Source organism: Alligator mississippiensis, chromosome 9 (genome assembly GCF_030867095.1).
Source record: "Alligator mississippiensis isolate rAllMis1 chromosome 9, rAllMis1, whole genome shotgun sequence".
Taxonomy (NCBI): Eukaryota; Metazoa; Chordata; order Crocodylia; family Alligatoridae; genus Alligator; species Alligator mississippiensis.
This window is the reverse complement of record NC_081832.1, coordinates 60,569,136-60,595,845: the sequence shown is the minus strand read 5'-3', so window position 1 is coordinate 60,595,845 and position 26,710 is coordinate 60,569,136. Positions and strand designations below refer to the sequence as shown.

Genomic DNA, 26,710 nt, shown 5'->3' with positions numbered 1-26,710 from the left:
TAACCCACAGGTCCTTCTCTGCAGTACTGCAGCGTAGCCACTGAATCCCCAGTCTGTATTTGTGCATGTGGTTATTCTGTCCCAAGTGCAGAACTTTGCATTTGTCCTTGTTGAATCTCATCTGGTTGACTGCAGACCATTTCTCCAGTCTATCCAAGCCATTCTGGATCCTAGCCCTGCCCTCTGGAGTGTCTGCAATTCCACCCAACTTGGTGTCATCTGCAAATTTGCTAAGCCTGCATGAGATCAACCAAAAGCAAAAGATCAGATGAATTGATGAGGAAATGAGCCTCGACATTAATAATCAATGCCATTACTCCTGCCACAAGCAAGGGAGTTGGATTCTTTAAATCTTTATCTCTGTAGGATCCCTTAAGAGAAGTGAATTTTTTATCCCGTGGTTGATTAAAGCGTACATGCATGGGTTGTCCCTGTTAATTTGTTTCATAATCTCCTTTCTCGCCCTTGTTGATGAAATGCATTGAATTATTTCACTTGGGGTCTAAATGAATATAGAGCAGCTACCCAGGCATTTATAGAATTGATGCAGAGAGACTGCTGAATTGGGTGAACAGGACAAGTGAAGTCATTTGACTCCTATAGTTGCTCTCATGATGGGGTCTGAATTGGAGTGGGAATTTTATGTGGATTCAGGTACATGAGAGATTCACTAGGGAGATTAACTTTTCCCAGCACCTTACTACAAACACTTTCTCTTAAGAAAACCCTATTTCAATGTGCATGTGTGGTGTGTGTTACTAAAGCGTGCATTTTCTTGTGTAGGATGGTGTCACAGAGCTTGTGTGGGAGATCCAACGCAACAATAAGAAAGAATAATTCCCTGTCATTCCTTATGCTCACAAGTATTAAGATTATCTAAGGCTTCTTAGAGAGAGCTGAGGCAGATCCAGAGGTCATGGTATTGCTTTTTTCACCCTCCCCAGGCAAACTGCTCTGAAGATCTCGGCCGCTGGCTTGGCCTTCTGCTGGTTGAGACTGGCTCAAAGACAACCCCAGAGGCCTTGCACTATGACTACGTAGATGTCGAGACAATTGCCAACATAGTCACTGCCGTGAGACACTCCTATCTGTAAGGGGCTCCCTCTTTCATCCTACCCCTACTCTTTAGGACAGCATGGCTGGGCCTCCCTATAAGATCCCACATTGGCCAAGGCTTGCCTGGCACCCACCCACTACTGTTCTAGTTGGGCCTTGTAGAGTACATCTCTTTAAAGGCTATCTAAGTCATCCATGGTGAGGCCCTCCTTGTTTCTCTGCTGCCAAATTTGAAGACCCCAAGGCAATGCCCACAGCCTCCAAAGCATCCTAACCCTCGGTATCAGTAAGTAGGGAAGGAGGGATATGCCACAGGGCCAGTAGATTTGGGGTTATGATTTGTGGGGCTCCAAGCTATGTATGCTTTCTACAAGCTACCAAATAGTTAGAGACCCAGACTGGGACTTGGGAGTTTGGGGTTTGCTTTGGGAACTGGAATAAGTCATTGCATCTCTCAGTACCTCATTGCTGAGACAGGATAACATCTACTCCAGTGTTCCTCTAAGTGTAGGGCACATGCTTTGCAAGTTATATGAGACCTGTAAATGTAAGATGCTAGGGCTTTGTAAGGTCTAAAGGAGTGGGGAGAGATCTCCTGAAGCAGGTCTCTGCTTTTAGTAGTCTGGAAATTGCTGGCATGCTGCATAGGCTAGGCTATGAAGTCATGAATGGCTTCAATGTGCTTTGAGCTCCATGGGTAGAAGGGGCCAGGTGAGACTGAAGAGTTTCTGCTGTTCTGGAAGGGAAGATGCTGGCTAATGTGCTCTGCCTCCACCTCTCTGTTTCCCCAGGTGGGCCAGCTCTTCCCATGAGTGCCAGACTGATCTGTCCCGGGTGGTGTATGATGATGTTCCCTATGAAAAGGTGCAGGTAAGACTGGATCATGCTCTGTCCAACTCTTCCTTACCCATCTTCCATCTTGTGGCCTCCACAGGACAATGCTAGGGAGGGAAAGGACCCTGTTTACCCCAGGCATGCTGAGGGGCCATGACTCCTAGGCAGTCACACAGCCCTGGGTGCAGACTTCCTGCTCCTGTCCAGCATCAGTGAGCTGGACTATCCATGGAAGTGAGTTCAGTGTGTCCATCTGTCTCTGTTCTGTCCAGCCTGAGGACCTGCCACGGCCCTCAGGGGCACAGGTGAAGCGTCACGCCTCCTCCTGTAGTGAGAAGTCACGTCGTGTGGACCCACAAGTCAAAGTAAAGAGACACGCGTCGAGTAAGTTTGAGGCTGTGGATCCAGATCTTATTCCTGTGGGAGGGTGTCAGATGGCTTGGGGATCAGGGGCTGAAGCTTCCCATCTGGAGTCAACAGGTCCTCTTTAGCCCCAAGTCACTGAAGCTGAGAGTCATTTCCAGCTGCTGCCTGTTCAAGGTCTCAGTAAGATGAGGTGATGGGGTCTTAGTTTAGTCCTTAAAGGAGAGATGGCCACCTGATGCCAGCATTGTCCCAGCTGGGGCTGACCATCAGGTCAATCTGACAGGCCCAGAACTGGGTGTGCTCTTTGAACTTGCCAGTGTCTGACATGTTGGTAGGATGCAATGAGGGGGAAGCTCAAAGTGCCCTTGCCTTTCACAGCCTGTCTGCACATGGAGGGAAATAACTACCAGTAATACCTGCACCAACACCCAGCAGCTACTTATCTGGCACACAGAGTGCAGCTTCCATCTGCTTCCAGAGCAGACTAAGTTAAACCACACAGAGGCACTCCGAGCTAGGGGCAAGAGCCCACATAGGGAGTGAGTGCAAAACAGGTGTGGTGCTCTGAATTCCCACCTGAGCTACTTGTTAGGCACCCGCTATGGGAATAAGCTCTGAGCCAAAGCAGCACCCTGGAGATGGTGAGATCTTCAGCTTCTCCCCAGCACCTACTGCCTGACCTAAGCCAGCAGGTGTGGGACCAAGACACTCACTCATTTCAGCCTAATCTGCATAGCACCCAAACAGGACCCCCAGTGCCATCTGGGAGAGGGGAGGACTGGCATATTGACTCTTGCTCAGGGAGTTGTCCTTCCTGCCATGACCTTGTCCAGCCTCTCTGAGCTGACCTGGTTCATCCCTGGTAAGTCCTGTTCTTGCCTTCCTGAGCTGGTGTCCCAGTTGTCCCTTACAGAGGCAGAGACCATTGTGCCAACCCTAAGCCCCTCACCTGACAGCCAGCATCCTGGTCTCTGCAGATGCCAACCAGTACAGGTATGGGAAGAACCGGGCTGAGGAGGATGCCAGGAGGTTTCTAACAGAGAAGGAGAAGCTGGAGAAGGAGAAATCCTCTATCAGGAATGAGCTGGTGGCCCTAAAGAAGGAAAAGCGGGAGCTCCGGGAAGCCATGAAGAGCAGCACAGGTATGGGCCAGCTGCAGCACCAGGCAGGAGAGGAAACACACATCTTCTGAGCTGCTCCTCACCCCTGTGTGCAAGGAGATTGTGGTCTCCATCTGGGCACAACTTGTTCACGCCCAACAGTCAGGGTGGCTGCATGTGTCCTCCATCTAGTCCTGCCAAGCCTGACCTGCAAACATCTTCCCCACCAGCAGTCATGCTCCCAGCTCTGGCATTGCACCTAAAGAGCCTCCTCACAGGCCTCCCCTACCATCTCCTCATCCCTGGGGTGCCTGATTGTGCAGACAGTTCTGCCAGTTGGGTGCACAGTTGCCAATAAGCTCCTGCTCCTCATCCTGGTCCCATGCAGGTTATACCTGGCAGCAGCCCAACTCCCTCTGGGCCTGTGTCTCCCAGATTGGGCAGTGCTGACTCCCACTTGGTCCAGCCTCAGCACTGCTCTGCTCTGGAGCTGTTCCTCACACTGTTCCTGGCTTTTCCTCCTCTCAGGCTGGGGCTTTGCCTTAAGCCCTCTGCCAAAATGGCTATTTCTTTCCACTCAGGTCAGATGCGAAGTGCCAGCTGCAGAGCTGAGTCAGCGCAGGCTGTAGTAGACTGCTGCTTCTACTGCTGGGAATTGCTGCTGCAACCCTTGACCAACAGCGTCACCTAGTGACCAAAACATGAGCGACTCCCCAGCAAAGTGGGTGTAATTGTTTCCCGCTCAGTTCCTGAGCTGGAAAAGTCAGAGCAGAAAACCAGCTCCTAATAAATCCTAGCAAAGGCAGGATTCTGCTGCCCTGCACAGCTAGAATAGGCACTATGACACTAGAAACAGACCTAGACAGAAGTGTTAGAGCATCCCCAGCTGGGACCACAACCCTCCTTGCCACCCAGAAATGAAATACTCAGATCTTCAGGTGGGGAGGGATGAATCAGACCCACCTCTGAACCCCCTTTGCAGCCTGCAACCTCCAGGCATCTCTGAACTGATGGGGCCTGACCCATCTTCTTTGTGCTGGGAGCAGGGCACAAGCTGAAGGAGCTGGAGGAGCGCATTGTGGCCTTGGAAGAACAATGCAAGGGGAAGGAGGAACGACGTGTGGACCTGGAGCTCAAGCTGACAGAGGTGAAGGACAGGCTGAAACAGTCGCTAGCTGGAGGGCCTGCTCTGGGGCTAGCTGTGACCACCAAGGCTGAAAATGGGGTATGGAGATGCTACCTACCATCCATCCATTCATCCATCCACAGGCTGGGGGACTTATGCTGCACTGGGGCAGGGCTAGGATGACTCCTTTTGCTGCTGGCTTGTGACTACAGCAGGTGGGAAGTGCAGGGATACAGCTAGACTCACTTTGGTCTTGAGACTGCACCTTCCCCTGTGCTTTGCCAACCTTGAAGCTGAGGAAGTCCTGCATCCTCATTGTCCTCCTCTTAGGCCATTTAAGTCCAAGTGGCTTCTCCTTTGTTCTGCTGAGGCACCTAAGAACTGACCTGCAGCCCCCCAGTTATTTCAGGCCTGGGCTCCCCACACAGCCTTGCCACTGCCTGTTGCAGTTTAGTCTGCCCAGCTGCCCCTTACCGGATGGTTAATGCTCATTTGATACATGGGGAAGCTGCCAATTTGTGCTACAATCTGGTGTCTCTCACTGCATCCCCATCTCCTGCTGTCACAGCTCCCCGGGTCTCTAAACATTTGTTTTTTCCCCTTCTACAGGAGACTGGAAATAAGCCAAATGGGAATGCCCCAGAGCACTTGGTCCCCGTTAACTGTGCAGCAGAGATGAGGAAAAGGAGTCCTTCCCTCCTTCCTACCAACAAAGGGAACGTGCTGCAGAAGGCCAAGGTATAGTTGTGCTCCCAGCCTAGGAGCACCTTCCCCCTCTCCCTGCCAACAAGGTATGACGCTGACACCCTGATCCCACCCACATCAGATCCTCAGACACTTAACCTTTCCCAGGCCAGGAGGCTGGAGAACTACATGCCTCCCCAGCAAATGCACACCATCCGCCTGCCGAAGGGGCAGGTAACCTTCAAACTAGCAAGGTGCCAGGCTACCTGGCTGGAGATCATTCAAGTGGCAATTTGTGGCCTGACTCCCAGGAAAGTGGCGGTAACTGTCACTAGGAGGCTGAGCTACATTGGCCAAAGCACTTGCTATCTTATCTTAGCCCTGGGAAGGCCGAGCTATACAAGGCCTCATCAGGTTTCTTTCCATCTACAACCGCTGAGTCCCACATGAGGTGAAGGACCCTGATTGGAGCTACAGCCCCATTCCCAGTACAGGTCTCGGTGTCTAAAACATGGGGCCTAAAGTTGCTCCAGATCTCTCTGTGCTGTCCTCCTGCTAGCAGGCCCTTAAACTGACTCTCTCCCTCTTTCCTTCTTCTTTTTGCAGGAATGGGAAATGAAACAAACCTAAGCAGGGCAGCAAGCCCTCACAGCCTGCCAAGAACCCACTGGACACTGGGACATACTGAAGAGCCACAAGCCCCTCTACCCCAAGGTCCTTGGAAAAGGGTGCTGGGGAGAAGTGCAAGGAGAAGTGCCCACCCTCCAATTGCACTGACGTCTGGCAAGCAAACAAGATGATGACAGAACTGCTGGGGAGGAGGGGAGTGGGAGGGGGGAAAGGGCGGGGAGGGGGGAAATCTTTCAACGTTAAGATTCGCATGCTGCTGGAATACCCGTCTCTGAGGAAGGAGCACCTTGAACAGGACTGGAACACCAGGCCTCCTGAAGGATGTGTTTCCTCCTTGGCAAATAACAAACTGGAGCAGGGAGTGAGAATTAGTGGACAGTGCAGGTAGCTGGCAGCCAGAGCTGCTGGATTATCGTCCAGATTCTGTCAGTGGGTCTGTGCTTTACATCACGTGCCTCCATTTTTTGCCATCTGTCAAGCATGGGTCAGCAGGATACTTCAGCCAGGGGGTGCTATGAGCTTTCATCACAGGCATGAAATGGAAGTTCCTGGGAGTCAATGCTATGTTAGACCCTGCTCTGCTAGACCAGACCAGACCAAACCAAACCAGACCACTGACATACTTAGTGTCTGGTCTTGCCTTGTGCCAAACTGGATCTGAGAGCATGTGCCTTGCCTCTGGCAACAGTCTAGTCCAGAGGCCCTAGAGGAAGGTGACACTCACCTTGGCACTTCTCCTGTGCACTGTGTTGGGTTCCAGATACCTAGTCAGTGGCTTATTGGGGTGCTCTCAGCCAAACAGCAGCTTCTCAAGTGCTTTGGTTTTCTTTTGACATTTCTGATACCAAGTAAGCTCGGTAGCACTGGGAGGGTAGAGGCTGTGCAGTCCTCTGTGGCTGACACTTTCAAAAGTGACCACAGTCTTTTTGGGTGCAAAGAGCAGGGATCAGCTGAGGATGAACCAGAGCTCAAGTGCCAACACTAGAAAACAAATGGCTAGCAACCAGCTGGGGCCTTGCCAAGTATCTGGGAGAGAGTATAAGCAACCAGGGTGAAGACAGCCATGTTCTCTCTCCCTCGAGCCAGTATCAGATGCAGAGCTGAGAGGGAAATGGAGACTACGGTATTTTTGGCCAGCGGTGCTTCCTCTGTACTGTACGTAGATTAGGATGCATTGTTATTTGGAGGGTATAGCCAAAATGGAGAAGGGACAGAGAAAGGGGAATAAAGAAGAGCAAGATGCTGAGGGGAAGGGGGAGAAAATAGTCTTGATTAATGTTAGTGCGTGTGTTGGGAGTGCAGAGGGGTGAGAGGGAAAGCGCTGCTGTCCTGCCGTCCTGCAACGAGCCAGTCTGTGGGAGCCGTCCGTGATTGTAAATACTAATGTCACTACTCTTGGGAACCGTCTGCCTTGTCGTTCTTTAAAAGCTGCTCAGACACTTACACGACAGCACGGCTGCCAGGCTGCTCCCGGTTACACCCTCGGCTGGTGCCAGCACTGCAGCTGAAGGAGCAATTGCTTCTCTCACGCTCACCCAGGGTGGCACTCCCCACCCGGCCACCCTCCTCCACGCCCTCGCCTGCCAGAGCGCCGGCTGGCTTCGGGGCAGGCCCACGCTGCAATGGGGCACACGGGGCCGCTAACGCGAGTGGGCTTCACCCCCCCCCCCCCCGTGACCAGCCTGGTGCTAACGTGGCTGAGCATCGCCTCGGCCTGGGGTCTGGAAGCCGCGGGTGCTGGTGGAAAAAGGATGCGAGACAGGGCAGCTCTGCTTCATGGACAGTGGGGCAGCGTCTCCGCACAGAGCGCGGCGGGGGCTGCACAGACCGAGGGCGGGAAGGGACGTCGCCTTTGTGCTGCCCTAAAAACGTGGTGCGAGGTGCAAGGCTGCCACGAGCCTCCTCCCCCGTGGCCGCGACTCCGCGCAGCTCGCACCCTCGAGCCCGGCCACGACCGCCACCCCCTCTATGACGCAACACGGGCAGAGCCAAGCCCAGACGAGCGTAGACCTAATGACCGGTCACTCGGAGGCGATGCAGACCGCACGCCCCGCCCCTCCCCGCGGTGCCTGCTGGGAGTTCTAGTCCCAGCTCCGGCCTGCTTCACTGTGGCGCGGGGGCTGCTGGGAGTCGCAGTCCCACGCGGCCCCACCCCCTTCCGTAGCGAGGCGAGGGGGTTGCTGGGAGTCGTAGTCCCTCCCCGACCGTGGCGCGGGGGCTCATGGGAGCTGCGGTGCCGAGCGGGGCGGGAGGCGGGAGGTGGGAGGTGTAGTCGGAGCATGGCGGGTGGCTCCGTGCGGGCGGCACCGCGGCTTCTCAGCCCGCTCTTCGCGCTGCGTGCCCGGCGGCCCTGCAGGTAGGGGGGGGGGCGAGGAGCGGAAGGCAGAGCAACGGATCGGGCAGGAGCGAGAGGAGGAGGCAGAGCAATGGATCGGGCAGGGAGTGCAGGACACGGGGAGAAAGGGCAACGGATGGGGCGAGGGGAGAAAGCAGAGCAATGGATGGGGCAGGGTGGAGGCAGAGCAATGGGTCGGGCAGGGAATGTGGGGAGAAGGGGAGAAAGCAGAGCAATGGATTGGGCAGGGGATGTAGCGACACTCGGAGGGTTTGGGGCTGTCGCTGCAGCACAACTGCCAAAAACGTTGGCTCCCCCCAGCCTAACAGAAAGTGCTTGTCCTGGGAACAGATTTCCATCAGCCCAGCGCAAGGGAGCCGGTGCCGGAGGAGATGAACCCCCCGCTAATGCCGCCAGCCCGGCTCTGCCCCTGCCCTCCACGAGCTGCTCGATGCCTCTTTGCAAGCCAGCGAGCGCTCGTAAAAGCTTCCCTGCCTGTCGGGTAGCGTCAGGGTTGCCGCTTTACCCGGCACATGCGTGGACTAATGTCCTCTTAATGCGCGTTTTGGGTTTGGTGTCCAGCGAGAACTGGATGTGGTTGTACAGCGTGTCTGTTTGGAGCGGTTGTCTCGCTGGGTGTTAGGTGGTCAGAGACGGGCTTAACTTGGGCTGGGCAAAATGTCCGTTCTCCGTGGTTCCTACCTCCCTTTAAGGAGTAAAGGCTGCGAAGAAGCAGCTGGCGACTAGAAACCGCTCCTTTGGTTAGTTATGGCCAAAGCAGGGTTGGCTCTAGAGTACTGCGATAAGGGGAAGTGGGGAGAGGAGTAAAGCACAGTGACATAGAGAGATCCAGAAGCATAGGTGGGGCTGCTGCTTTTATGGCTTACTTTTAAAAAAGCAGTTGGGTTCGGATGTCTTCCCCCTCACTCGTGCTTTATATACTTGAAAAGTATCCTTGTCCCACCATATATGTCAGCTCACATAGGGAACACCGAGCTCCATTGGTCTGTAGGTGACCGAATAACTGCTAATGGGTAGCTCATGATGGATGATCAGGCCACTGTGAAACCAGCCCTTACGTGCAAATACTTGGCTGTCCAACTTCTGCAGGCTGTATCGTGCCAATAATGATGACCGATGGGTGGGTGATCCCATTATAGAAGTTATCATTCAGACTGGAGTGTGTGCCTGTGGGACTTTGCAGGACAGTCTTGGGGTATATAATGGAGAGAAGAGGGATAACCTCCTGGCACCCAAGAGGAGCATTGGAGAGGTGACCCAGGTGTATTGGGTGTTTGGAAAGGGGCTCAGGGAGCCTGAGGATGTTGTAGGAGTGACAATGCTGTGTGGCTCATCTCAGACTTATTTGACTTGAAGCAATGAAAGGTTTTAAGGATATGTCATTTACACTACATGGATAAAGTTCTGTATTTCATTCCAACCCCCTTGTATCTGCCTCTTTCTGACACTGGCTCTCATGTCTTTTTCCTCCTTAGCTCAGGTGTGTAACCTGTTCACACCCTTGGAGACTTCTCCACTTCCCTCACTAGGGAATTTCCCAGCCACCTCCCATGCAATTTCTCAGTGTTGTAAAGGCAGTTACAGCAAATCCATATCTGTATGATCTGTGTGCATTATACCATCTGCAGTAGATCACTCTCCATTCTCTTGGTGAAGTGCTGATCGCATCTCTTAGGAAAAAGCTGCCTCCTTTGCTTCTTCCTCTATGTCCAGTTCTACATGGTAGTTCTTAGTAAATCCCTTTTAACCCTGATTCTGTGAGAGGGCTGTGGTTTCTTGTCTGCAGTATGAGGCAGGCTAGTCCAACAGCATGTGATATCTGGGGAAATTTATAGGCTGGGGGTGGGTGTGTTTTGTGACTTGGCTTCTTTTTCACTAGCTGGGAAAGGAATCCATGCAGACAGCTCTCTGCTTCACGTAGGCAGGTCCCTCTGACTTCGCCACTTGCTCGTTCATTCCCCTTTTGCTTGAGTGCACACACAAATATGTACATATATGAAGCATGAGTCGCATGCAGCCGGAAACAACTCAGTAAGCTCTGCTTCCTCCAGGTAAATGATTGCTAAACTTATCTGTGTAGCTTCTGCAAACTGCAGGTGTCTGAGCTGCCAGGCTCTATGGTGGTGAGGGTGTAGGGAAGCTTGTTCCCTTGGCTGTATTTCAAGGCTATTTTCCAGCCTGTTTAACGTTCCTCAGTGAAGTTCTGTAAATAAAATCATTTAACAGCCAAAGGCTGTTATTGCAACTGATCTTTCTCATGCATGCACATGCGTGCATGGTGGGTTAATGGTTTCCTCTTCCATTTATGTCTCATGATTTTGGGAGATAACTGTGTTAACAGGTCAGCAAATGTAACCATCTCTTTATAGAACAACCTGTAATTAACAGCTTTGCATTTGCATCTTTTAATCCCACAATAATGTACTATTGGCAGTCTTGTGACTGAGTTCATGGTTGTGGCAATTTTAGATTTTTATCTTTAATGGGATAGTCCCCAGTGACAGACAGAAACTCGCTCACAAGTTTCTCCTACCCTTACAGTTGAGAGGCTTGCATAACAAACCATATGATTAATGGTTTGTATGTTCTAATTCCAGTAATCTGTATTGAAACCAAAACTGCTCTGTCTCCTACCCCTGGACTAAAGTAAACTCTGTAGCTGAATTAACCAGTAAACCCCACATTGTGTATCTAAACAATTATACTAACAGAGTAAGTAGACTTAGCTGAAGTAATTCTGGAAAAAAATAGCAATTGTTTATTCTAGAGAGATTTCTTTTTTAAAGTTACACAGGGAGAACAGAGCCTAACTTGTTTTCTGTGCTGGTTCATTTTTAAGCCACCTGCAGTACCCTGTTTTGTAGAAGAAAAGTTTAATGAAGGAAATGGGACCCCCATCAGCTTATTCAGCTCATTCTTCCATGGAAGATTCTGTCATGAACATATCTAAGCTTCATATTGTTTCACTTTTTATGTCTCAGAGATGAGCCGCCATTGGCATAGAGAGATTTGACTGGCATACTTCAGCAGCAGGTATCTTGGAAACACCCAAGCTTGAGTTCCACTCAAAAGCTTGCTGGCACTTTCGAGGAGGGGGCTGCATCAGTGGGTTTTGGGTGGGGGGAGGTTTGGAAAACAACCTAGTATAGACAAGCAGTATATTCTTGTGTCCTTATGTTAAAATTGGTATGCAAGAAACTTCCCCACAGAGCAAGCACTCAGCAGTAGCTTTTCCTGGGGTGTTTTCTGGGTGTGTATTTTGGGACAAAGGCAGATAGGTGCATTGCTGGTGCTAAAATCACCTAATTAGCAGGTATTGATATGCAGATGGTTTGGGAGAAATGAGGGAGATTCTGGATATCTGTCATTGAGCTTGTGACTGTAACAAACAAAATGTGGCAGAAGGGGCCTGCTGAGTAAGGAAGAGGAAGGAGTTAAGTTTGGTGGTCTTTGAAGTTAGTGTGAAGCTCTTAGTTACCATGTCAATAAACCTTGACTAAAAGGGATATTAAAGCCCTTCCAAGAATGTGTAGCAAGGCTTTCTTGTTTAACAGTTGTCAAGGTGCTTTCTGAATGGAAAAAGCCTCATAGGACTTGTCTCAAAACTCCAAATCCCATGTAGGCTGGCAAGGAGAGGAAGATGGGCTTGAAGCTTGGGCCTGGCTTCTGACCAGAACTCTTTGGCTAGTTACAGACATTCAAAAAGCCTGAGGCAGAATTGATCTCGGTTACATGGTTTTCTGTAAGTGGCGTAGTTTAATTCAGTAGCAAACAGAACACACGTTCGCCCTTTGGTGGGGCAGGGGAGTGGTTCAAATCTTAGACCGGGTTCTGCCATTTTAAACCAGGTTTTGCATGCCAGACTTCTGTTCTGTTACAGCTATAGACCAGTTGTGTGTGCCATTCTGTTCCATTATGGATATAGATCAGTTTCCGATCACTTGTGCCAATAGAAGTGTAATGTCTGTACCTGGCCTTTGTGGCCTGGAAGAAGACTGTTTCTGAATACTGAAGACTGAATATCTTGTAACTTGATTGACTTTTAATTCTTTTTTGGGAGTTGCAGTGTTAGGCCAAACTCTTTGTACTCAGCTGATCTTTGTACAGCTTAATCCAGTTCCTTGGCTTACTAGTTCTGTCATTTCAATTCTGAGGTCAGTATTTGCTTTGCATTTGCCCTTAGGATTCCTGCTTATTGCCACCATGTTCAGCTGAGGTTTCTTAGTGAGGTGGCAGCTTCCAGTTGGGACAAATTCAGCTCCTCTGTCTCTGCCAGGGCAGGCTATTTTTCTAGCTTAACAAATTCAGCTGTTGTCTCTAGACTCTGAGGCTCAACTAGGTTCCCTTGCAGGATACCCACACAGTATGTGTGATTCCCTGAAGTGCAGGGCTTGTAACTGACCTTTGTGTGGCTGGAACTGGAGGCCAGGCAGTGTCTAGCACAGGGGTTGGCAAAATGTGGCCCACAGGCCAGATGCGACCTGTCAGGCCATTCTATCCAGCCCGTGGGGCCCCTAAAAAAATTAGAAAATTAATATTTATCTGCCCCTGACTGCCTGTCATGCGGCCTTCAATGGCTTGCCAAAACTCAGTAAGCGGCCCTCCACCTGAAATAATTGCCCATCCCTGGTCTAGCAGGTATTGCTGTGTGGAACAAGTTGTTCATTATTGGGCTCATTTAGGAAAGGAATGTACCAGGTACCTAAGAGATGCCCTGGGAAGATCAACAGGCTAAGGGAAACAGGGGTGCAAGTATGGAGACAGCCAGCTAGTGAGTCAGTCCATCTGTGAGGAGGAGCAGAGCTGGGGAACTGGGAAAAATTGTATATGCAGGAAACCCTCGCTATTCATGAACTTCAGGTTCACGGACTCAAATATTTGCAGAGGAGGGCAGAGGTGGGAGGCGGGTAGAGAGTGAGCGCCGGGGACATGGAGGGAGGTGGCGGTGGCATCTTCTCCCCTGGAAGCTCAGGGGGGAAAGGGGTCAGTCCCCAAGCGCTGTGGGGGAGCACCGTGAACAATGTGGGGGGGAGCAGAGAGCAGCTGTGGGGTCTGACAGGGAGCCCTGTCAGTATTCATGGATTTCGCCATTCGTGGGGATCTCCGGAACGTATCCTCCACGAATGGCAAGGGTATCCTGTATACGTTTCCTTCCTTGTCTTCAGCATTCAGTGGCTGAAGTCCACAAATATAGATGGGTCAGCTAGCTTGAGTGCACTCTAGTGTATGGTCACCAGCCGACATACCCCCATAATATTGCACTCTGCTGTGCCTACAAATATCTCTGAAGTGATATTCATAGATGTTAGGGTCGGAAGGGACCTCAATAGATCATCAAGTCCGACCCCCTGCATATGCAGGAAAGAGTGCTGGGTCTAGATGACCCCATCTACATACTCGTCTAACCTCCTCTTGAAGACCCCCAGGGTAGGGGAGAGCACCACCTCCCTTGGGAGCCCGTTCCAGACCTTGGCCACTCGAACTGTGAAGAAGTTCTTCCTAATGTCCAGTCTAAATCTGCTCTCTGCTAGCTTGTGGCCATTGTTTCTTGTAACCCCCGGGGGTGCCTTGGTGAATAAATCCTCACCAATTCCCTTCTGTGCCCCCGTGATGAACTTATAGGCAGCCACAAGGTCGCCTCTCAACCTTCTCTTGCGGAGGCTGAAAAGGTCCAGTTTCTCTAGTCTCTCCTCGTAGGGCTTGGTCTGCAGGCCCTTGACCATACGAGTGGCCCTTCTCTGGACCCTCTCCAGGTTATCCGCATCCTTCTTGAAGTGCGGTGCCCAGAATTGCACGCAGTACTCCAACTGCGGTCTGACCAGCGCCCGATAGAGGGGAAGTATCACCTCCCTGGACCTATTTGTCATGCATCTGCTGATGCACGATAAAGTGCCATTGGCTTTTCTGATGGCTTCGTCACACTGCCGGCTCATGTTCATCTTGGAGTCCACTAGGACTCCAAGATCCCTTTCCACCTCTGTGCCACCCAGCAGGTCATTCCCTAGGCTGTAGGTGTGCTGGACATTTTTCCTCCCTAGGTGCAGCACTTTGCATTTCTCCTTGTTGAACTGCATCCTGTTGTTTTCTGCCCACTTGTGCAACCTATCCAGGTCTGCCTGCAGCTGTTCCCTGCCCTCCAGCGTGTCCACTTCTCCCCATAGCTTTGTGTCATCTGCAAACTTGGACAGAGTACATTTCACTCCCTCGTCCAAGTCACTGATGAAGACATTAAAGAGTATCGGTCCAAGGACCGAACCCTGTGGGACCCCACTGCCCACACCCTTCCAGGTCGAGACCGACCCATCTACCACGACTCTTTGGGTGCGACCCTCTAGCCAATTCGCCACCCACCGGACTGTGCAGTTATCCACATCACAGCCTCTTAACTTGTTCACCAGTATGGGGTGGGATACCGTATCGAAGGCCTTCCTGAAGTCTAAGTATACGACATCCACCCCTTCTCCTGTGTCCAGGCGTTTCGTAACCTGGTCATAGAAAGAGACTAGGTTGGTCAGGCACGATCTGCCCGCCACAAACCCGTGCTGGTTTCCCCTCAGCATAATTTGCCCTGCCGGGCTCTCACAAATGTGAGCCTTGATAATTTTTTCAAAGACTTTACCAAGGATGGAGGTGAGACTGACCGGCCTATAGTTGCCCGGGTCCTCCTTCCTCCCCTTTTTGAAAATGGGGACCACGTTAGCCCTTTTCCAGTCCTCCGGGACTTGGCCCGTGCACCACGAGCGTTCGAATATTCCCGCCAGTGGCTCTGCAATGATGTCGGCCAGTGCCTTCAGTACCCTCGGATGGAGCTCATCCGGGCCTGCCGACTTAAAGGCATCCAGTTCTTCCAAGTGACTCTGCACCACCTCAGGATCTATGTATGGAAGTCTGGCGCCTTGCTGCTGCCTCTCTACAACCCCAGTGAGAGACTTGTCGTGCCCCTCACTTAGGAACACTGAGGCAAAGAACTCGTTGAGGAGTTCAGCCTTGTCCCCCCTGTCTGTCACCAATTGTTTCTGCCCATTTAGCAGCGGTCCTATTCCTCCCTGGGTCTTCCTTTTACTCCCAATATATCTAAAAAACAATTTCTTGTTGTCCTTTACTTGGGTTGCCATCCTCAGCTCCATGGTAGCTTTGGCCCGCCTAACTGCCTCCCTACAAGCAGGAGCGGAGGAGGTATATTCATCTTTAGTGATCTCACCCATATAGGCTTGATAATGTCAATTGCATTCAGAAATGCTAGTTATCTGAAGAATGATCAAGAGCTCCCATGCAAAAATTACCATTAGAATTTACCATCCCATTCATGACTGCAACTTAATCACCTGTGCTGGGAAAAGCTGCTTTATTTCATTGTCAGAAATAAATTTGATTCTTAAACAGTCAACTGAATTCAGTCAGGCTGAGAAATTGGAAGCAAATGTTGGACCCAAATAAATGAGATGCAACTGGGCAGGTGCATTTAGAAGAGTGCTTTATATTTTCTCCTCAACTTCTACTAAGAACATGTTAGGAAAGGGAGTATGAACAAGATACTAGTGGCACTAATATGACGGTTTTTGTGGTTATAAGTTTGTAAAGTTGTAGGTTGAAGGTTTGTTGTTCACTTCACCTACCTAGATTACTTCTGCTTATTATACAAGCTAGATGCAGCTTACTAAGTTTGAACCCAGTTCATATATCCCCATTGAGGCTGGATCTGTGTCCATTCCATATTTAAGTAGCACAATAAAACATCTGCTGTCCATATCTGTTCTCCTGTTAGAAAGGAAAGTAACCCAGAACTCACTGTCCCATTGACATGTTTCAGAGGTTCCCTGTGTGCCTTCAGCACTGCAGCCCAGCAGAGGAGCACTGGAGATGAGTGTGGCCCAGAAGATCCCTGTGATGAGCCAAGGCATCCTCTTTCAGAGTGCACCCTAGAGCACAAAGCCATCAAACTAGAAGAACAAGTCCGTGACCTAACGGTGAGTTTGCAGTAGCTGGTGTCATCTTGGCCAAGGCATCACTGCATCCTTGGCTTAGTCCCTTAAAAGTAGGAAGGCTTATTCTCCTTCTGCATTTTACTATTCTATTCCAAACATTTCCACCAACTCCATACTGTATACACAGCACAACTGAAATGCAGGTTTTTAGAAGTAACAGGGTGGTGACCAGATACAACATGCACACTAGGAGACAATGCACATTTAGCAAAGTTGCTGTTCTCCTAAGCATCAGGTGTTGGCTGCTGCTGAAAGCAGGAAACCAAACTGACTGGAAAATGTAGTGTGATCCTGGATGACAAACAGTGGTCTTTATTAAGAGATTCTGGTCTCAGCATTTCACAGTTAAGAGATGCAATCGTTTTGTCTTTGTCTTCTGGGAGTCGTGATGGTCCTGTTAGCTTGGTGACTACTAGGCCTTAGGAGGGAGTTCATCTATGATAGGAGTCCCATCTTTGCTAACATTTGGTGTAGTTGTAGTGGTGACTACATAAACATAAACAAGGTGAAAGGAAAGCAAGATACTGAGACAGGGCTTTTCACAAATTGATTGCCCTGACAGTAGTGTAATTTATCAACATAAGCTGATTACAGATTCATTGCTAAGACCTCCAGGAAAGAGTCAACTAGGTGTTGTAAATAAAATGATGGAAAAGCAACAGCCTGATCATGGAAAAACATCTTGGTGGTCTGTTGCATGATGATGCTGAGCCTACTCAGGGTCCTTCTGCCACTTTGCTGAGGAGCACTTTCTGCCAGACAATTTGAAGGCTGTGTGTGTGCGCGTGTGCGCGCGTGCGCGCACACACACACACACACACACACACACACACACACACACACACACACACCCCTTAATGAGACCTGGGTGGCCAGCATGAGCTTGCAACTTGTGAAGGGTATACATTTTAAATAGTCTATAGAGGAAAGCAAACTTACAATAAGTAAGTCCATTTGGCGTGTCTGATGCCTCTGCCTGTTGCTGTACATGCAGGAACGATACCGAAAAGCCTTGGCGGATTCTGAAAATGTCCGGAGGAGGACCCAGAAATTTGTGGAAGATGCCAAACTGTTTGGTAAGCAGAGCAAAGCTAGAATTGAGCAGCTCCATCTGCCTCAGCATGGCTTGCCTGGCATAGCACGGTTAGGTACCAGAGAAGAAAGTGCTGATCACCTACTCTCCCCTTCTCCCTGGCCTTTTTCATTTGTAAAGGCCTTATTTGGCCTGAGCTGAGTGGCTGAGTTTGCATGCTGTTGCCTCTGTATATTTGACCACACCCTAGGGGTTTATCACCGTGATGGATTCTTCAAAAGTCTTTTATAATGTCATTCCCGATAGTAAACATTCCACCCTATGAATATTAGCAGCTCTGCTTCTATAAATCAGCATACTCCATTGGCTTAATTGAAATTGTGATTTACGCTAGCTGAGAATTGGCACTTAGAGTTTGTTTCATGCTCTCTACAATGGCATTGAGCTGTGATCTCTCTTACGGTATTGAATTCCTTTCCATCCCATTCCCTCCACACTAAAATTAATGATGTAGCACAACCTGAGTTGAAATTCGATAGGCTCTTCCTGGAAATATTTTGAGTAAGTGTAGCAGTGGTGAAACGGCCTGGATTGATAGTCCCGGAGCATGTGTAATTTATCCATAGAGTGGGTACGCATGAGAATAGCAGTATAAGCACCCCTCCCTGCCCTTTCAATGTGCCTTAGCCCTTCTGTGGGAGCATTGCATCCAGGGCTGAGAAGATGGTCTAGACTCCATGGTGCATTCAGTCTGACCCATTTCTGGTTAGACAGTCATCAAGAATGCTCCTTGTGGTTATGTGACGTAGACACCACTCCACTTGGTACCAGGCTGAATCCACCAACTCCTTTCACATCGAATGATAGCAGCTCCAGAACACAACTGATCTTTGATTAAAACCAAATATTCTGTGGCTAGTATTGTCTCAGAAGTTTCCTTTAGCTTTCTCATTAGCAGGGATCTGTGTTTTGTTTGCCATGGAAAAACACAGATTTTTTCCTTTAAAGGGGAAAAATACAGGAAACCATGGATTTCCCCTTGCAGGCTGAACTGGCAGAGTTCCAGCCTGCAAGCGGCTGCTTGGGGCTGGTGGGGAGTGGGAGGAGGGTGATCATAGGCAGGGGCCATGTGCATATGCATGCGCACACATACATGGCAGCCAGGCAGCGTGGTAGAGAGCAGCTCCTGTAGCTCCTTTCAGGTAAGTCGTTGGGGGTGTGGCATAGGCGTGACATGAAGGGGCGGGGGGCATAAGTGATTTGTCAAATTTGTACATCCATAGTGGGCAAGGGGCTACAGCCTGGTCAGACAGGCATGGGCAGGAGCTGCCACCATGGTCCAGTGGGTGGGACCTGGCAGAGTGGGACAGTGACACTTGTTGCTGCTGCTGGGACCGCTGCACTAGGCATGCTGCCAGCAGTGTGAGGAGTCACAGACCGGGGCGGGGGGGGAAGGTGGCACTGCCCTCACCTCCTCCAGCTGCTTATGCTCCAGGCCATGGCTCTACCCCCTGCCGTGGCCTAGGCACCACCATGGCTTTACTTCAGAGGGTAGGTCGGGGGGGGGCCAGCATAGGCAGCCTGGGGGAAGCAGTGGCCGTGGCCAAGCCATGGCAGCCGAGTAGAGCCACGGTTCAGTGTGTGAGCAGCTGGTAACAGGAGAAGGTGAGGGCAGCGGAGCTCCTCCTGTCCCTGATCTCTCCCCACTGCCTGGTTCGTTACTCCTCACATGGCTGGTGTGGGGTCCTGGCGGCTGCAGTGGCAATGAGTCTCGCCACCCCACTCCAGCCTCCCATCCCAGGTCCTGTCCATTGGGCCACAGAAGTGGCTTCTGCCCATGCCCATCTAGCCAGGCTGCAGCTCCGTGCCCTCTGTGGGCACACGGATCTGGGGTAGGAGGCATGTATCCCCTCATTTCCCCCTCCCCCCCCCCAACACATCACTTATGGTGTTGCCTATAGTCAGGCACCCCCCTTGCCCCACACACTCAACCCTGCCCCAGACTCTGGGAGGCCTGGGGATGGGAGGCAGCGGGTCGGGAATGGTGGGTACCAGCAGGGCTGGGGGCAGAGGCTGTGGGTTGGGAGTGAAAGGCATTGGCGGGGACAGGGGCTGCAGGTTGGGAGTGAGGGGCGCTGGCGTATCAGGGCTGCTCAGCACCACAAAGCAGTGGGGAGGACAGCCACAGCTGGACCTGCACCCTGGTGAGCATATGGAGCATAGGGAGCTCTGGTTTTCTGTGATTAAAAAAAAAAAAAAAAAATCAAATCCCCAAATTTATAGTTATATAGAATTTATTTTATTATAGTTATTAATGCACTGGTAGACTTCCAATTTGCTTGAAAATTGTAGATATATCAATAAAACATTGTGTTCAACCAATACCTATATATGTAATGGTGTTTCATTTTAATTGTGGAAAAATGGGGATTTGGGGGTTTTGATCAGAGAATTTTGGATTTTTAAATAGAGACAAACAGGATCCCTGCTCATTACTTAACACTTGCCAGAGGGTTATTAAAGTTTTTTTGCAATAGAGTTTCTGTATTTTCCTTTCATGCTCATCTGCTCTGCTCTGAAATGGTGCTGAATTCAGGTCTATGTACGGTGTTGCTGCTACTGAACTGCTCAACTTTTTGCACTTCTGTATCCTTTTAGATTATAAGGGCATTAGCAAAGGGTCTTCATGTTAGGAACTGCTAAATGTGGAAGACGTGGCATTCAGTAAAGCAAGGGATAACCCTATGGACTGCTGGATTAGATGGATCCGTGGCTGCTTCTGTGCAACTCTTGCCTTGTACCCCATGGCTTTCTTCACAGACACATGGGTTGGTCTGTGCAGGTGTAGATTGTTTAATTGTTGCTGCTCTCTTCTGTTTTTCCCAACAGGTATCTTATTCCTTGCTGTTATATTAGTTAACAGGCCTGACAACTTCGAGGGCCAGGTTTTTTGTACTGTACTTGCATCAGGTTTATTCCTGAGAACAATCTTGCGAGATGAGCATGCTGCTGCCCAGAATGTTTGCAAACTGAACCAGCTTTCCTAAATGGCAACAAACGTTTCATCCTTCCACTGTGCCTGTTTCCCTGTAGCTGCTTGAGTTCTAACTTGAAACATCCTAGGTTAGGAGGGTTTTTTAAACAAAATATCTGTGCCTTACCAAATGTGAGTGTTGAGCATACCTTTTTATCTGGCTGGGTGTATATACACTTCATTATCGTGGTCTCTGTGAGTCTTGTCTTTCCCTCTTCAGCATTATACAATACTAAAGCCAACAGCTGGAGAAGATACAGAATGATTTCAGGTAACATTGAGTCCCTTCAGCTCCAAAATCAGCAGTTTTCAGCATGAGGTCATAACCTTTCAAACCTTTCAGAGTCCTGTGGCAGCATGCCCAGGGCTGATGTAGCCTTGCACTTCCTGCCACTGAACTGATATTACTTAACCTCTTGTCTATTTGTGTGTGTGCCTGCAGGGATCCAGAGTTTCTGCAGGGACCTCGTTGAGATAGCAGATATCTTGGAGAAGACAACAGAGAGTGCTGCAGAGCAAACAGAGCCCAGCGATCCCAACCCAACCCTCCAGAAGATCTGCGAAGGCCTGTCTCTCATTGAGGCCAAATTGCAAAGTGTGTTTGCCAAACATGGCCTTCAAAAGATGAACCCTGTTGGTGACAAATATGATCCATATGACCATGAAATAGTTTGCCACGTACCGGCGGAGGGAATGCAGCCAGGCATGGTGGCACTAGTGACTCAGGATGGCTATAAGCTCCATGGCCGCACCATCAGACATGCACTAGTTGGTGTGGCAGTCGAGTCACAGGCGTGATATGGGTGTGTCCTTTGTGGTCTGGGACCTTTTTGAGCTGAGGACTCTTCTTTGCTCCGTGGCAATTGTGGCTGCATGTCTATGCTTATTTATTAAGTTAGGTTTCTATTGTATATTGGCTCCTTAACAATGTGTGCCATCATCCTAGCTTTAATTCCAAGGTACTCAGTTATCCAGTGTACTTTTCTGAGCATGTGAAATAATATTGGGAGTCCTCTTTGTCAAAAGTATGTGGCACCATAGCTCCTTCTCTTGTTGGTCTAAGTCTATTAAAAATTGAATGGGGAAGGGAGTGTTGAGGGGAGAGAGAGAAAGAGAAAGGATCCAAGAGCCAGGAACCTCCTGCCTTCTAATCTCAGCTCTGACACAGACTCCTTCTGTGGCCTTAGGTGAATCATTTAACCTCTGTGCATCATTTACCCTGTCTGTTAAATATACTAACCTATTTCACAGAGTATTGTGAGGCTGTCTGCTTGGAAAGCACTGAGGAGATAACCAGCTCCAAATGCTAACAAGTATCAGATCTTTTTTGTTGCATCTCATGCCCTTCCCAGAGGCAGGGGGATCTGAGAGGCTGTATGCTTGAAATACCGGTTTCAGCCAGATTTCTCTCTCTGTCTCTGAAGATAATTTTAAACTCATGGGCTGCATCCAGACGAGCACAGGCACTTGTTTTGCTGGGGACAAGTAGCAGTGACACACAGCAGGTAACCCAAGGTAGGGTAGGGGAGACTGGAGCCAGCAACTGTGCTGGCCCCAGCAGCCTTACCTGGGATCCTTGTGGCCTTCTGGAGCTGCAGCCACAGCAGGAAGCCTCCCTGGCAGCTAGAGTGTGGCTCCGGTTGGCCAGGCTCCGGTTTTGGGTGGCGTGCACGCTGCCACCATATGCTATGCCTCTCCTTTTTTCAGCATGGGTTTTTTTTACCCCAGGAAATCTCGGGGTCAACACCCCCCCCTTTCCCCCCCAGCTACAAGGTTGCAGCACAGGGAACACCTGCATGTGTGGTGTGTGGTGCCAAAGATGGGTCTGTGGCAACACATACCACACATCCACACTCGTCTGGACACAGCCACGAAGACTCAGTCTCTTGGGCAACATGGGCAGCTGTATTTGAATAGGAATTAAGTTTAAAAAAATCTGCTACCAGTTAAGACATATAAAAAAAACTAGAACTCTTGATTCCAAAATGATACCTTTTATTAGACCAACTGGAAAATGGCAAGAAAATTGTCCTTTTCTGTAAGCTTTCAGGAACAAAGTCCCTTTTTGTCAGGCACGGGGAAAAGTGTAGATGGTACAAGATGATAAAAAGTCCCCATAGGTAGGAAATAAACTTCATTTTTGCATAGAGGGAGCTGACTTTTTACCATCTTGTACCATCTACACTTTTCCCAGAGCCTAACGAAGGGACTTCGATCCCGAAAGCTTGCAGAAAAGGACAATTTTCTTGCCATTTTCCAGTTGGTCTAGTAAAACTGGCCTGTTACAAACTAGTCAGAGGGGACCAGCAGGCACTGGGAGAGTCCCTGTTCCCCCGAGCACTACCAGGAGTGACTAGAAATAACGGTCACAAGCTGGCAGAGGGTAGATTCAGACTAGATAGACATCAGAAGCCGCTACTTCACTGTCAGGGCGGCTAGGATCTGGAACCAACTTCCAAGGGAAGTGGTGCTGGCTCCTACCCTGGGGGTCTTTAAGGAGATTAGATGAACACCTCGCTCTGGTCGTTTGACCCCAGTACTCTTTTCTGCCATGGCAGGGAATCGGACTTGATGATCTGCTCGGGTCCCTTCCGACCCTACCGGAAAAAAAAAAAGGTATAATTTTGGAACCAAGAGTTCTAGTTTTTTGTATGTCTTTTTGTCTCAGACCAGCACGGCTACCAAGTACAACTCTGCTACCAGTTGAAACTTTATCAGATCAATATTAGCTCTCTAGCTCATGCCTGAGACCCCCCCTGCTTTCAGAGTTAAAATTGGGATAATGCTTGGTAGGGATTTGCTGGGACTGTTCTAAAGTCTGTAGGTCTGTTCTTAAAGGAACTTGTACTTTCAAGAGAAAGTACCCCTGGATTCTTTGCTGTAGCTTACAAGCACCCTTAATGACATCCAGTAGATGCTGGTGACTCCAACACCTGAACTGGGTGATCTGATCTAATTGATACACACGTAACACTGACTTCCCATTTCAGTTCAGGGACAACTGCTGCTTGGCTGTCTAGGTACCAAATCTAGGCCTTTTTTAATTTTTTTTTTAGAAAGGAGCAAACCTATCTTAAGTGAAAGTCCCAAGTGTCCTTGAACCAATTTCAGCAACAGTGACCAGAAAGTGAAGAGAAGCAGCATAAAAGTGGGTGCTGGCCTGGAGGGATCCCCTCAGCTGAAGACAAGTTAACTGGCACCATGTAGTGAAAGGTCTTAGGGCAGAAGCATTTCCCCCTGGATCTCTGATGAGGGTAATCCTTTTGTGAACCCTTTGGCTAAACTGGAAGCAGGAGTCATCTGTTCATTCCCTGTATTAGATTTTAGATGCTAGCATCTGTACCTATCTCTGAGCTAAATCTGAACTCAAACTCCATTTAACAAGTAAGAGAAGTAACATAGGAGGTGGTGACATCCAGCCTCAAGCTCAAGTCTGCTTTTTAAGTGAGGAGGGGAATTGTGTTTACAGTGCTTCTTGCTAAGGAATGAGTTCTTGCCCCCTCAATTTTTCAGGCCAAATTTATGACTTGGCAAGTGTTTGGGGTCTGCTTCCAAAAACCATGTTTAGTGGGATGCCAGCACCTGCTTAAAAGAAAGCACTCCTTTCCCATTCCTTTGCAGCCTTGTGTTCTCTGCCTTTGTGATGGACCTCAAGACTATGCCTTCCCTCAACTTAGTGCTGCCAACAGTCTTTAATGAGAGAAGAATATATAGAGAGCATATTAAGTTCAGTGCCTTTTATTCCAAAAGGCTGTGAAGGATGGGCATGTCTCTTCTCATTTGGTTAGCACAAAGCTGCCTTAAGCAATGATTTAGGACTGATTCAGAGCTATTTGACTCTGAATTAGAAAAGATGTTTCAGAATGTGATGGTGCACTTCTAACTAATCAGAATCTTGAGATCTTGACCCTAGTAATTAGTGCTTCTTGGTAAATCTAAGGCCTGTTGTTTAATCACAATGGTGAGGATTTATTTTGAGAGAGAGAGAGGTCCACATAGGCTTCTCTTTCTCTGGGACCTGTTTCATGAAGGCACTATGTCTTGTGGCTAATCAGGAACCTGGCAGTAAGGTTTCTGTGCTCTGTTTCTGACTCTTCACCAAACACCATTATGAAAGTTATTTCCTCAGTTTGTGCCTCGGGTTTTTTAGGTGTAAAACGTCTCCAATATTGGGCCTACCTTAAAGGGCTGCTGTGAGGATTAATAGAATGTGTGCAGAGGGCTTTGATTTCCTTTAATGAAATGTGCTGGAGAGAGGCAAAGATATTATCACCATCTCATCTTCCGCTGTGTTTTAATCCCAATGTGAGAATGCAATTAAGCAAAACTCAAGGGGCCAGTCTCCTGAGTTGCACTGCAGTTCAACATCTGAGGTTAACTTTGGTCCTGTTGGCTTTCGAGCACCCATATAAATTTCATACTTTGTGTTACCAAGATTGTCCTAGGCTGGGTTAAATTCTCCTTTAGAAAGTCCAGCCCTCTTGCTGTCTTCCATGTTTGTAGAAAGCTTGCACTCTTATGCACAATGGGACCGATTCTTCTTGGGCATGTAACGCTGCAGTGTTACACTAGAGAGGAATCTAACCCATTAGCTTTTTTCTTTTCAGACACTTTAGTCAATGATTGACTCATGTTAATGCAAGTGTGTGTTAAGAAAGAGTTATTTGTGGAGAAGGGAGGTGTCACAAAAGCAGTAGTCATTGCCATCTATTTACACATCACCATGGTAGTGTTAATATGTGGAAATGACCTCAGTGGTAGGTCTGTGGCAGCCTTCTTTTATGTTGGCATTTTTTTTCCCATGCCTCTGCCACATCTTGTCAGTGGGGCACATTGCAGTTGAACTCTGCCATAAGGTTTGCAGTGGCACAATTATGCTAATGTGGCAGCATGTGAAACTCCGACCATATGCAGTACAAAATGTGAACATCGCGTTCTTAGTGCTTCATTAACAGGGATTCTGTTGGAACAGCTGTGATAAATCAATGGCTATTAACACGCTTTTTAAAAAAAGAAAAACAAAAAGCAATGTATTTAAGTTTATATTGTGAATATTTTAGTATTTTTTTATTATTATTTTAAAGCACAAGGTGTTTTGATATCACTTGCCAAGACAAATGAACAAAGCATTGCTAATCTCCAAAAAGTGTAGGCCTCTTAGTTGGCAGGAAACCTTCTGTACATACTTTATGTTTTCCTGTTTCTGTGCTTTTATGTACCCAAAGGTTCTCACTGTATGAAAGGGAAATTCAGAGTGCAGTGTAGGGCGTGATGACAGTGAGATTTGAGTTAATGCTGGAATGTGCTGACTTCTTTTTAGATGCTCAGATACTGTGCATTTGCTAATAAAAGTTGCATTAACAGGGGGTTTTCTTGTCTTCTGAAATGCTTTACCCATTGGGAATGCTATTTTACATGGGATGATACTGCAGGCTGAAAGAATTTTTGCTGTTTTAGTTCTTGCTATTTGAAGCCACTGGTTTTCTTCAAGGTCTTGTTTAACAACTTCTTAGCTGAACTCCAAGAAATACTACGCATGTGCGCATAGGTTCTCATACTCCCACAGGTATGTTGTGAAGAGTCTGCATTATTGCCAGCCATCCGATGTGATGCCGTCGTAACTATCCAGTGTTTCATCAGCTGCATTTGACTTCCCTAAAGGGGGCCCCTATCAGCCTTTTGTGTGGAAGAATGCCCTGCGCTAGCACTAGGTCATTTTGGAGCATTTTCAATGCTTCACTGCATAGCGCTCTGTTCTTATGTGTAATGTCTGATGCACTTGAATACCTCCATTAGACAGATCTGGTTTCAGAGTTTTGCTGTGCTGCATTTTTCCCTTTTTGTGTACAGCAGGTTCTAGTGGTATACTCCTTACTGGTGACTCGTTTCAGATAACTTTCCTATTCAGCATCGCCCTCTGGCAGAAACCCTTGAGTATTCAAAAGTGGTTTGGGGTCTTTTTCTTTGCTAGGAAGGAGAGCAGGCTGTCTCTAGCTGCCTCAGAGTAACTGACTTGCATTTCCATCTCACTCAGAGGTCAATGCAACATGAGATCATCTTTCCCTCCATTTCTGATGTTGGCTTGCTGATACCCTTGCTTTATGTCAGCGGGTTCAGTCTTTCTTGTTTCTCTTGCAGGGCTGAATATTCATCTGCACTTCTCAACTAAAGGGACCTTTCCGGTTTATTCATTAGAGGCAACATCCCAGTTTTTACATGCAAGGCAGTTCCACAAAGTCTAGCTGTCAAGCAACAGTGGCAACACTGCCCTACCTTTGCAGAAGCCACTCGCATTGTGGGGACCCCAGTTCTTTCCCCCAAACACACAGTATCAGCTGGGTGCCTGCAGGGGCTGTACATGCTTCTGTTCACATGTGCGGAACCAGCAGCAGGAAGTGAATGCTTAGGTCTAGAGGCCTGGGTGCAAGGATAAAACTGGATCAGTAAATGTTCAGTAAAAAAGTGTTTCCCAAATACCAGCCTGAAATGGGAGCTGTTGAAGTAGA

The 26,710-nt window shown here is 48.9% G+C and overlaps 2 protein-coding genes across 3 annotated transcripts in view; both read left to right on the top strand.

Annotated features, from left to right (window-relative positions):
- The window catches only part of AFAP1L1 (actin filament associated protein 1 like 1), a 49,075-nt gene extending 41,877 nt beyond the window's left edge, over positions 1–7,198 (top strand). The window contains exons 13-19 of the mRNA XM_059733506.1: positions 945–1,090; positions 1,848–1,926; positions 2,163–2,274; positions 3,234–3,398; positions 4,403–4,581; positions 5,092–5,220; positions 5,773–7,198. Coding sequence (XP_059589489.1) covers positions 945–1,090; positions 1,848–1,926; positions 2,163–2,274; positions 3,234–3,398; positions 4,403–4,581; positions 5,092–5,220; positions 5,773–5,796 — 834 coding nt within the window. The 3' untranslated portion in view covers positions 5,797–7,198. The remainder of the gene's footprint in view (positions 1–944; positions 1,091–1,847; positions 1,927–2,162; positions 2,275–3,233; positions 3,399–4,402; positions 4,582–5,091; positions 5,221–5,772) is intronic.
- An 839-nt stretch (positions 7,199–8,037) lies between these two features.
- Positions 8,038–25,570, top strand: GRPEL2 (GrpE like 2, mitochondrial). Of its 2 annotated transcripts, none has more exons than XM_006278053.4 (4): positions 8,038–8,152; positions 15,963–16,119; positions 17,132–17,213; positions 20,647–25,570. In XM_006278053.4, the coding sequence occupies exons 1-4, from the start codon at positions 8,076–8,078 to the stop codon at positions 21,000–21,002; spliced, it is 672 nt and encodes a 223-aa protein (XP_006278115.2). In that variant the 5' UTR covers positions 8,038–8,075; the 3' UTR covers positions 21,003–25,570. The 2 variants fall into 2 exon arrangements, with proteins under 2 accessions (XP_006278115.2, XP_019334199.1); XM_019478654.2 differs by lacking the exon at positions 8,038–8,152 and adding an exon at positions 10,043–10,203.
- Positions 25,571–26,710: the final 1,140 nt, after the last annotated feature.

Bases quoted from the DNA above. Each gene is read 5' to 3' on its own strand.
- GRPEL2 (XM_006278053.4), top strand. From the start codon at position 8,076: ATGGCGGGTGGCTCCGTGCGGGCGGCACCGCGGCTTCTCAGCCCGCTC. The intron at 8,153-15,962 runs GTAGGGGGGGGG...GACATGTTTCAG, and splicing joins CGTGCCCGGCGGCCCTGCAG to AGGTTCCCTGTGTGCCTTCA. The intron at 17,214-20,646 runs GTAAGCAGAGCA...GTGTGCCTGCAG, and splicing joins GGAAGATGCCAAACTGTTTG to GGATCCAGAGTTTCTGCAGG.